The 12,299-nt window shown below is 47.7% G+C and overlaps 1 protein-coding gene across 1 annotated transcript in view; it reads right to left on the bottom strand.

Moving 5' to 3' along the window:
* acsf2 (acyl-CoA synthetase family member 2) overlaps positions 1-12,299 on the bottom strand; it is a 358,345-nt gene that overhangs the window by 282,910 nt on the left and 63,136 nt on the right. Inside the window, exons 4-5 of the mRNA XM_068057776.1 lie at positions 9,337-9,390; positions 8,120-8,238 (exon numbers count right to left, since the gene is read on the bottom strand). Of these exons, the coding sequence (XP_067913877.1) occupies positions 8,120-8,238; positions 9,337-9,390 (173 nt within the window). The remainder of the gene's footprint in view (positions 1-8,119; positions 8,239-9,336; positions 9,391-12,299) is intronic.

Here is a 12,299-nt window from a genome sequence, read left to right as displayed (position 1 = left end):
CAGTGAGGGGCATCCCGGGGGCTTCGGCTACTCCTCCGCCCACTGGTCCATCCCCGGAATCGGCCGCCCGGACAGCCGAGGAGCTCTCCTGCAGCGGCGGGGGAGTGCCCTGACTGGAGGCGACCATGTTCCAGACTCTTAATAGATCCCGGTAAAAGACAGGCAACTCCCTCAGAAAGGTGCGGCTAACGGTCTCTGCCGGGAGCTGCGTGTCATCTTGAAGGCAGTGACACTGGCGGAAAAATACATCGCCAGCGCACACCATCTGGGAGGACGCTCGGTGCACAGGTATCTCTGCAGGGTCTGAAGGCGGAGAGTTGCAGCCTGGTTGTGGACGCACACCAGCGACTGGCCACCCTCCTCGATCGGGAGACTCAGGACCGCGGCAGAGACCCAGTGTTTCCTCTTGGCCCAGAAGAAATCGACGGGTTTATCAGGATGTTGCCTGGTCTGGAGGGCATTAGCTATGAGGAGAGGTTGGATAAACTTGGATTGTTTTCACTGGAACGACGGATGTGGAGGGGCGACATGATAGAGGTTTACAAAGTTATGAGCGGCATGGACAGAGTGGATAGTCAGAAGCTTTTTCCCAGGGTGGAAGAGTCAGTTACTAGGGGACATAGGTTTAAGGTGAGAGGGGCAAAGTTTAGAGGGGATGTGCGAGGCAAGTTCTTTACACAGAGGGTGGTGAGTGCCTGGAACTTGCTGCCAGAGAAGGTGGTGGAAGCAGGTACGATAATGACATTTAAGAGGCATCTTGACAAATACATGAATAGGATGGGAATAGAGGGATACGGTCCCCGGAAGTGCAGAAGGTGTTAGTTTAGGCAGGCATCAAGATCGGTGCAGGCTTGGAGGGCCGAATGGCCTGTTCCTGTGCTGTACTGTTCTTTGTTCTTTGTTCACTCGGAGCAGTCCTGTCCAGCGTCCCAGCCGAGTGGTGACTTTCGCCTCCAACTCCTGCCTGTTTGCTGGCCAGGCCTCCTCAGCGGGGCTAAGGTAGAGGAGGTGCGTGGTGCTCCACGCAAAAGGTGTCAACTCCTCCAGCACGGAGTCCACCCGCCACTGACCCACCAGGAGACCGGAACATTTCTCCCAATTGTTCCTCGTGGAGGACGCAGCAGAAAAGATCTGCTGGCAGTCGTGCATCCTCCGCTAGTCAATGGGATCTGTGACCGCGAGGAGCACGTCGCCGGCATAAGCTGAGAGGACAACCCGCATGGCCGGCTCGCGCAGCGCCAATCCCGTCAACCTCCTGTGAAGCAGGCACAGGAACGGCTCCACGCAGATGGTATACAATTGGCCGGACATGGGGCATCTCTGACGCACTCCTCTCCCAAAGCGAAGGGGAGCCGTCAAGGACCCATTAACTTTGACCAGACACTCTGCGGCGACGTATAAAAGTCGGACTCAGGCCACAAAATGCAGCCCGAGTCCGAAAACGCGCAGAGTCCCGAAAAGGTATTCGCGAACCACCCTGTCGAACGCCTTCTCCTGATTGAGGGAGAGAAAGGCGACCGACTGACCAGTCCTCTGGGAAAGATGGATCAGTTCACGGACCAGGTGGATGATGTCCTGGATGGACTGGCTCTGGGTTTCTGGTGCCTTGGTCAATACAAGGTGGTCTGTCCAGTTGTAATCTTATTTGACTTTTTTATAGCACTTTGATACAAACTGAGTGGCTTGCCAGGTCATTTCAGAGGGCAGTTAAGAGTCAACCACATTGCTGTGGGTCTGGAGTCACAAGTAAGCCAGATCATAAGATCATAAAATCATAAGATCATAAGAACTAGGAGCAGGAGTAGGCCGTCCGGCCCCTCGAGCCTGCTCCGCCATTCAATAAAATCATGGCTGATCTTGTCGTGGACTCAGATCCACTTACCCGCGCTCTCACTGTATCCCTTAATTCCTTTATTGTTCAAAAAGATATCTACCTTAGCTTTAAAAACGTTTACTGAAGAATCGTCAACTACTTCATTGGGCAAGGAATTCCATAGATTAACAACCCTCTGGGTGAAGAAGTTCCTTCTTAATTCAGTCCTAAATCTGCTCCCTCTAATCTTGAGGCTATGCCCTCTTGTTCTAGCTTCACCTGCCAGTGGAAACATCCTCTCTACTTGTATCTTATCTATTCCCTTCATGATTTTATATGTTTCTATAAGATCCCCCCTCATTCTTCTGAACTCCAATGAATATAATCCCAATCTAATATAAAAGCAAAATACTGCGGATGCTGGAAATCTGAAACAAAAACAAGAAATGCTGGATTCACTCAGCAGGTCTGGCAGCATCTGTGGAAAGAGAAGCAGAGTTAACGTTTCGGGTCAGTGACCCTTCTTCGGAACTGACAAATCTGACTACTCAGTCTCTCCTCATAAGCCAACCCCCTCAACTCCGGAATCAACCTAGTGAACCTCCTCTGCACCCCCTCCAGTGCCAGTACATCCTTTCTCAAGTAAGGAGACCAAACTGCACACAGTACTCCAGGTGCGGCCTCACCAGTACCTTGTACAGCTGCAACATAACCTCTCTGCTTTTAAACTCAATCCCTTCAGCAATGAAGGACAAAATTCCATTTGCCTTCCTAATTACTTGCTGTACCTGCAGACCAACCTTCTGCGATTCATGCACAAGGACACCCAGGTCCCTCTGCATAGCAGCATGCTGCAACTTTTTACCATTCAAGTAATAATCCTTTTTCCTGTTACTCCTACCGAAATGAATGACTTCACATTTATTAACATTGTATTCCATCTGCCAGATCTTTGCCCACTCACTCAATGTATCTATGTTCCTCTGCAAAGTTTCACAGTCATCTGCACACTTTGCTCTGCCACTCATCTTAGTGTCATCTGCAAACTTTGACACCCTACACGTGGTTCCCAACTCCAAATCATCTATATAAATTGTAAATAATTGCGGTCCCAACACCGATCCCTGAGGCACACCACTAGTGACTGATTGCCAACCAGAATAGCACTCATTTATCCCCACTCTCTGCTTCCTGTTAGTCAACCAATCCTCTATCCATGCTAATACTTTATCCCTAACGCCATGCATCCTTATCTTATGCAGCAGCCTCTTGTGCGGCACCTTGTCGGAGGCCATTTGGAAATCTGGGTACACCACATCCACTGGGTCCCCATTGTCCACCTTGCTCGTAATGTCATCATAGAATTCCAAAAGATTTGTCAAGCATGACCTGCCCTTCATGAACCCATGCTGCGTCTGCCCAACGGGACAATTTCTATCGAGATGCCCTGCTATTTCTTCCTTGATAATAGACTCAAGCATCTTCCCCACTACAGAGGTTAAGCTAACCGGTCTATAATTCCCCATCTTTTGTCTACCTCCCTTTTTAAACAGTGGCGTCACATCTGCTGTTTTCCAATCAGCTGGGACTACCCCAGAGTCCAGCGAATTTTGGAAAATTACAGTCAGTGCACCTGCTATTTCTCCCACCATCTCTTTTAGTACCCTGGGATGCATTCCATCAGGGCCAGGAGACTTATCAATCCTTAGCTCCATTAGCTTGCCCAACACTACCTCTTCCGTAATAATGATTGTTCCCAGGTCCTCACCTACGTTCGTCTCTTTGTCAATTACTGGCATGTTATTAATGTCCTCCACTGTGAAGACCGATACAAAATACCTGTTCAATGCCTCGGCCATTTCATCATATCCCATAACTAAATTCCCCTTCTCATCCTCTAAAGGATCAACGTTTACTTTAGCCACTCTTTTTCGTTTTATATATTTATAGAAAGTTTTGCTATCTGTCTTTATATTCTGTGCTAGTTTTTTCTCATGTTCCATCTTACTTTTCTTTATAGCTCTTTTCGTAGCTTTCTGTTGACCTTTAAAGTTTTCCCAATCTTCTAGTTTCATGCTGCTTTTGGCCACTTTGTATGCCTTCTTTTTCAAATTGATAGCCTCCCTTATTTCCTTAAACACCCATGGCAGATTACCCCTTTTCTTCCAGTCCTTCCTTTTCACTGGAATATACTTTTGCTGAGCACTTTAAAAAATTGCTTTGAAAGTCCTCCACTGCTCGTCAACTGTCCCACCGTAAAATCTTTGTTTCCAGTCTACTTTAGCCAAGTCCTCCCTCATTCTATTGTAGTCCCCCTTATTCAAGCACAGGATCCTGGTATTGGATTTTATCTTCACACTCTCCATCTGTATTCTAAATTCAACCATATTGTGATCACTCCTTCCAAGAGGATCCCTAACCATGAGGTCATTAATTATTCCTGTCTCATTACACAGGACTAGATCGAGGATAGCTTGCTCCCTCGTCGATTCCATTACATACTGTTCAAGAAAACTATCACGGATACACTCAACGAATTCCTCCTCAAGGCTACCCTGACTGAGCTGGTTCGACCAATCTACATGTAAATTAAAATCCCCCATGATAATTGCCGTACCATTTTTACAGTCATTAGTTATTTCTTTGTTTATTGCCCGCCCCAATGTGATGTTATTATTTGGTGGCCTATAGACTACGCCTATCAATGACTTTTTCTTCTTAGAGTTTCTAATTTCCACCCAAATGATTTCAACCTCATTCTCCATAGAACCTATATCAGCTCTCAGCACCGCCCTGATGTCGTCCTTGAGTATCAGAGCTACACCACCTCCCTTACCTTCCTCGTGATTCCCAACATCTCTAATAATAACTCTTGAGTTATCCTTCCTTTCTGCTTCTTTCATCGTCTTCCTTGAACTTAAACCCTCCTGCACACGTTAGCCTGCTGCTTACCTTTTTATTCATCATACTCCCTGTCGTTTTCCCTTTCCCTTCCTCCCGAGTCACTAGTTTAAAGTCCTAGAGACCACCCTATTTATCCGTTTCGCTAGAACACTGGTTCCAGATCGGTTCAGGTGGAGACCGTCCCATCGGTACAGATCCCCCCGGTTCCAAAACTGATGCCAATGCCCCATGAAATGGAACCCCTCTTTCCCACTCCACTCCCTTCGCCACGTGTTTACTTCCCTAATATTCTTATCCCTAAGCCAATTTGCACGTGGCTCGGGCAGTAATCCGGAGATTATGACCCTCGAGGACCTGTTCCTTAATTTCGCTCCTGGTGCTTTATAATCCCCAAACAGGTCCTCCATCCTAGCCTAGCCTATGTTGTTAGTCCCAACATGGACCACAACAACTGGATCCTCCCCCTCCCGCTCCAATATCCTTTCAAGCCGGTCAGAGATGTCCTGCACCCTGGCACCGGGCAGGCAACACACCATGCGGGACTCCCAATCCAGCTTGCAAAGGATACTATCTATCCCCCTAATTATAGAATCCCCTATAACTACCACTTGTCTTTTTGCTCCCCCCTCTTGAATGGCCTTCTGCACCATGGTGGCGTGGTCAGTTGGCTCATCCTTCCCGCAGCCCTTTTCCTCATCCACACAAGGAGCAAGTATCTCGTACCTGTTGGATCAGGTCAAAGGCTGAGGCTCCTCCACTCCTGAACTCAGGATCCCCCTACCTGCCTCACTTGCAATCACACCCTGTTGTCCCTGATCACTAACTGAATTTGAATTACTTAATCTACCAGGTGTGACTGCCTCCTGAAACAAAATGTCCAGGTAACTCTCCCCCTCCCGGATGTGCCGCAGTGTTTGAAGCTCAGATTCCAGATCATCAACTCTGAGCCAGAGTTCTTCCAGCAACCAACACTTGCTGCAGATGTGGTCCCTGCCGTTCACAATGGGGTCAGCCAGCTCCCACATCATACAGCTACAGATCAGGTAAGGACAGCAGATTTCCTTCGCTAAAGGGCATTACCAAACAAGATGGGTTTTTACAACAATCGACAATGTTTTCATGGTCACTATTACTGAGACTAGCTTTTAAATCTAGATTTATTAATTAATTGAATTTAAAGTTCACCAGCTGCCGTGGTGGGATTTGAACTCATGTCTCTGGAGCATTATTCCAGGCCTCTGGATTACTAGTCCAGTAATATTACCACTATGCTAGCAGTATCCTACAGTCAGGACATCTGGCGAGACCCCCTCTTGAGGGATGTCCTGATCCTTCCAGTTGGCCATTCAGCCCCTCAAGCCAGTTCCACCATTCCATTGGTTTATGGCTGATCTGTATTTCATTTCCATTTACCTGCATTTACTCTGTATCTCTTTACACACTCACCAACAACAATCTACCCATCCCAGTCTGGAAAAGTTTGATTGATTCCCAGCATCCACAGCTTTGTGGGGGAAGAGTGTCCCAGATTTCCTTGCCCTTCGTGTGAGGAAATGCTTCCTGACATCAGCTCTGGATATCTCGCTGTAATTTTAAGGTTATGACCCCTTGTTCTGGTTGCTCCTTATCTACCATATCAATTCTGCTCATCATTTTAAATACCTTGATTCGATCACCCCTTAATCTTTGATATTCAAGGGATACAAGGCTAGTCTATTCAACTTGTTCTCATAATTTCAGCCTCTAAGCCCTGGTACCATTCTGGTGAATCAGCACTGCATGCTCTCCAATGCTAATACATCCTCCTGTGGTGTGGTGCCGAGAACTGAAAGCTGTTTTTACTTTACAGTGTTGCCTCTGGCACCCTCACTGTTAATGTCTGTTTAAGATAAATGGGCACGTTGGAGCATGGAAATGGGCATTGGCTATATAAGGGCAATTTGAAAGCTGCCCACCTGGTGGAAATTGGGCAGGTGAACGTGACTGCCAATGCCAACTCTGTTCCCGCTGTCCAAAAGCCACCGGGTCGTTCTTTAAATATATAGATGGGGGTCCAATGACATCACCTGGACTTGACTGCATTTTGAAGAGTCAGTTACTAGACATAAGTTTAAGATGCGAGGGGCAAAGTTTAGAGGGGATGTGCGAGGCAAGTTTTTTTTACACAGAGGGTGGTGAGTGCCTGGAACTTGCTGCCGGGGGTGGTGGTGGAAGCAGGTACGATAGCGACGTTTAAGAGTCATGTTGACAAATACATGAATAGGATGGGAATAGAGGGAAGTGCAGAAGGTTTTAGTTTAGACAGGCATCAAGATCGGCGCAGGCTTGGAGGGACGAATGGCCTGTTCCTGTGCTGTACTGTTCTTTGTTCTTTGATATGAACTGACATAGATAGGCTGGCAGAATGGGCAGAGAGGTGGCAGATGGAATTTAATGCTGACAAGTGTGAGGTGATACATTCTGGCAAAAAGGATATGGAGAGGAAATATAGACTTAATGGCACAGTTCTCAAGACCGTACAGGAACAGAGGAACCTGGGGGTTTATGTGCATCGATCTTTGAAGACAGAAGGACATATTGAGAGAGTTGTTAGTAAAGTGTATGGAACTTTGTTATTCATAAATAGAGATTATTGAGTACAAAGCAGGGATGTTATGCCGAATCTTTGTAAAGATCTGGTTTGGCCCCAACTGGAGTATTGTGTCCAGTTCTAGTCACCACACTTTAGGAAGGATGTGAGGGTCCTTGAGCTGGTGCAGAGGAGATTTACCAGAATGGTTCCAGGGATGGGTGATTTTAGTTACAAGGTTAGGTTGGCGAAGCTGGGGTTGTTCTCCTTGAAACAAAGGAGATTGAGGGGAGATTTGATGGGGGTGGACATGATTATGACAGGCTTTGATAAGTTAGACAAGGAAAACTGTTCTCATTAACAAATGGTACAAGGACTAGGGGACACAGGCTGAAGGGTTTAGGCAAGAGATGCAGGAGGAATATGAGGGAGAACATTTTTACACAATGAGTGGTAATGACCTGGAACTCTCTGCCCACAAGGGTGGTGGAAGCGGAGACAATGATTGCAAAAGGAAATTGGGTGGGCACTGGAAGGAAATAAACTTACAGGGCTACGGAGATCAAGTGGGGGAGTTGGACTGACTGGATTGCTTCGCTGAGAGCCGGCGTGTACTCATTGAGCCGGCATGTACTCGATGGGCCGAATGGTCTCCTCCTATGCTGTCAATGACTCTATGGCTCTCCCGAAACCCCATCCCTGCGATGTACAGCACCTGGCAGTTGCCTAGAACCTGGCAGGGTCAGGGGATGTACAGTGGTTGCTTTGGCCCTCCCATCTCGTTCCTACTCCAAGTGAAATCTAAGCCTCTGTGTGTGATGAGCAGTGTGTACCTTTTGCTCCTTAGATCCCCTGGAGTGGCTTTCTCCAGCTCTGGACAGCTGCGCATAATGATGTCGTAGTATACTTGGGTCTTAAACTTTGTGGGACAGACCAATGCCTTACAGCCGACCTGTAGAGAGAAATGGACACATGAAATCACTCGAAAACATTTCCAATCTCCAGAATACCAAGTCACAACATCCACCACAACCTTCCCACAGACACCAACACCCAACAGGGGCACTGCCTCCCCCTCCCCACCCTGGGTCACAGCTAACAGGACTAGCCATCCAGGGGTACTTAGAGTCATAACAGCACAGAAGCAGGCCCTTCAGCCTGTTGAGTCCATGCCAGCTCTCTGTAGAGTAATGCAGTCAGTCCCATTCCCCCATTCTATCCCTGTAGCCCTGCAAGTTTATTTTCCTCAAGTTCAAGTTTCCTTTTGAAATCATTCATCGTCTCGGCTTCCACTATCCTCATAGGCAATGAGTTCCAGGTCATTATCACTTACTGTGTAAAAAAGTTCTTCCTCACATCACCCACTGTATCTCTTGCCCAAAACCTTAAATTTGTGTCGTCTCGTCCTTGTACCATCAGCTAATGGGAACAGCTTTTCTTTGTCTACCTTATCAAAACCATTATCTTATACACCTCTATCAAATCTGCCCTAAATCTCCTTTGCTCCAAGGAGAACAACCTCACTTTGAACTGCAAGTCACCCAGATTGAAAGCTCTAGTGATGTAGATTGAAGCAAAATGGGGGATGACTACAAAAATGTCAAATCCAAGCTTGCAAATGAACTCAGGGTTCATCAGACAGTGATTACTGAAAGGGAGAGGATGAGTGTTAGTTTATTTTTAAGCATCTCACTGTTGCTGTGGAGGGGAGCTGTGTTGTAATAAGGGAGCTGCAGATGGTGAGCACTGTCTAGCTATTCAACCATGGTCAGACCACAGTTGTGCCCATTCTGTCCCCACCCACCAACCAGACATAGCAGAAGTCACCGGATGGAAAAGGGGAGCCATTCCCATGATGACTTGCCTTGTCTCGGAGTTGCTGAAACCAGTTGTAGCAAAATGAAACCCAGCACAAACCAGGGACCTTGTGGTCTGCAACACTCAGTACCACATAATGAGGTGCATTTACCTACTGAGACACCAGGAGAGATTTGCAAGTATCTCCCAGTAATGGAATCCTATATTCTTCAGACTAGGAAGCCCAGCTTACCTTCTTCAGAACAAACTCCAACTCCTGAGCTTGGTAGGCCGGATTAATGTTAACCTGTGACCAGAGGAGAGGAGATTAGAATAAAGAAAAAGCAGGATTTAATGCACTCTGTATATTGTAATGTAAACTTATGGTGTTAAGCAACCTCAATAGGTTGAATTTTACTGGCTCCCCGACGTCAGTTGTGCTGGCCGGAGTGTGGGGGATCCCGGAAAATGCCTCTGGGAGAGACCTGCCATGGGTCTTGTGCCAGGAAGGCCCTCTCCCCCGCATATTCCCAGCAGCAGCAAGGCCTCTTGACGGCCCCACTGCCGCTCGGTGACGGGAGCTGGATCTAAATATCTAAATGAATATAAATTCATGAATTAATGACCTACCTGCTCCCATTGGCCGTCTCGCTGCAATATTCAGGTAGATTGCCGGGACTCCCGCACCTTCAGATCTCTGGTCAGAGATCCGAGGCGGAATGCTGTTTGGGAGGGAGCAGCAGTTGAGTTTTCAGGGCGAGGGGGGAGTGGGGAAAAACGTTTTCAATTGGTCTGGAGGGTGGGAAGGGGTAAAGTTCATAGTTTATAAACTTTGGGGGCGGGGGGAGAAGGTTGGGATCGCAAGGTAAGCTTTTTTGGGGCAGAGAGGGCAAGTGATCAAATGTTTAGCCATGGGGGGGCTTGAATCTTTTAAAGGCTGCATGTGCGGGCCGCCATCTTTGAAGTCCAATAACTTCATGCCATTTGCAGGATATCAATGGGTAGGAACAGTCATTAGTTCAACTGGGTCGTTCATCAGTTGGTGCAATGAGAGTTTAAAAATCAACTCTTCGCTACAAGATTTGGAAATTAGGTGGAAAATTTCATAGCTGCTAGTCTTTTAAAGAAAAACTGTTACTTGCATTTCCCCAGTGACACCAGAATTCAGGGATCCTTGTCACTAAGCTCACAACCAGACATCACATGTGACAGACACAAAAGCCCCAATTTCAACTCAGGTGTGGTTCAGCCAGGCCAGGGCTGAAACAGGCAGCAGGGCCCATCCTCTTTTCCAGTACAGGGCCTAGGAGATTTCACTCTTGGGACTCAGCAGCATTCTTGCAATGAGCCTCCCACCTGACCCCGGTGGGAAGCCGTAGCTGGTTGGCATGTGGGAGCGGGATTTCAGGCGGGAGGAGGCCGCTGCTGGGGAACTGAAGGAACAATCTCTGGGATGTGGGTAGGTGGTTGGAAGTGAAAAGGGCATTACAGTCAGGGAAGGGGAGGGGAAGGCCAGGAGAGGTCGAAGGGTTCTTGGCCCTCCTGCCGCACAAGGCAACCAAAGGAAAATGTGAAATAAACAGCTTTCTGGCTGCTCCAGTTGCTGTCAGGTTGACCTGTTGGGAAAGTTACAAGGGCTGCTCCATGGAGGCCAGATGTTTGGGGGAGGGGGGAAATGGGCAGCAGGATAAAATTGCAGTTAGGCCCTCCTGACATCCTCAACTGCACTTCCTCACACCCTGCCTCCTATAAAAGCTCCACCCCATTCTTCCAGTTTCTCCGTCTCTGACGTATCTGCTCTGATGATGCTACCTTCCACAACGGTGCTTCTGATATGTCTTCCTTTTTACTCAACCGAGGATTCCCCCCCACTGTGGTTGACAGGGTCCTCAACCGTGTCCGGCCTATTTCCCACACCTCTGCTCTCACCCCTTCCCCTCCCTCCCAGAACCATGACAGGGTTCCCCTTATCCTCACTTTCCACCTCAGCAACCTCCACATCCACAGGATTATCATCCGCCATTTCTGCCACCTCCAGCGTGATGCCACAACCAATCACATCTTCCCCTCCCTTCCCCAGTCAGCAATCCGAAGGGATTGTTCCCTCCGTGACGCCCTTGTCCACTCCTCCATTACCCCCACCACCTCGTCCCCTTCCCATGGCACGCTCCCATGCAATTGAGGAGGTGTAATACCTGCCCTTTTACCTCCTCTCTCCTCACTATCCAAGGCCCCAAACACTCCTTTCAGGTGAAGCAGTGATTTACTTGTATGCTCACAATGTGGTCTCCTCTACATTGGGGAGACCAAACGTAGATTGGTTGACCGCTTTGCGGAACACCTCCACTCAGTCCAAAAGCGTGACCTCAAGCTTCCGGTTGCTTGTCATTTCAACAACCGCCCCCCCACCCCCCACCCACTGCTCTCATGCTCACATGTCTGGCCTGGGCCTGCAGCAGTGTTCACGTGAACATCAACGCAAGCTCGAGGAACAGCACCTCATCTTCTGATTAGACACACTACAGCCTTGTGGACTCAATATGAGTTCAATAATTTCAGAACATGACTGGTCTTTTTTTATTTCATATTTTTTTTTAACCGTGTGCTTGTTTTTCATGTTTGTGCTTTTGGCCAGGAATGCTCATTATTCTGCTATGAACACTCTCTCTGGACTAATGCTTTGTCTTTCACCACAACCATTAACACCCACTTTGCCTTTGTCCCAGGACAGCTTTGTTATTTAATCTCTCCTGTCCTCTACCCATCCCCGACCCTCTCACTAACCTTCATTTCTAACCTTTACCAGTGCTGATGAAAGGTCACTGACCTGAAATGTTAACTCTGCTTCTCTCTCCACAGATACTGCCAGACCTGCTGAGTAGTTCCAGCACTTTCTGTTTATATTTTATGACATCATCAGGGTCCGGTTTGTATAGTTTGAGGAGATCTCGCTGTCTCCTGGTGAGCAGCGGGTTAAAATTACATCTGAGAAGGCAACAGGTTCAGAGGGGGGAATTGTTGCTGCCCCAATTTTAACTGCCTCTTTGCCTGGCTTGTACTGAGGTCAGTGGTAAAATCGAGGCTTAAATGATCAAGGATTCTCACAAATATCAGATTGTAATTTGGGAAAAATCTTCAGAATTTATTAATTGCTTGAGATTTATTAACAGCTAATTGACAGCACATTGCAAGATTCAACACCGTTTTCACTGTTAG

Source organism: Heterodontus francisci, chromosome 26 (assembly GCF_036365525.1).
Source record: "Heterodontus francisci isolate sHetFra1 chromosome 26, sHetFra1.hap1, whole genome shotgun sequence".
In the NCBI taxonomy this organism is placed as follows: Eukaryota; Metazoa; Chordata; class Chondrichthyes; order Heterodontiformes; family Heterodontidae; genus Heterodontus; species Heterodontus francisci.
Note: the sequence above shows the minus strand (reverse complement) of the source record. Positions and strands in the feature narration are given on the sequence as shown.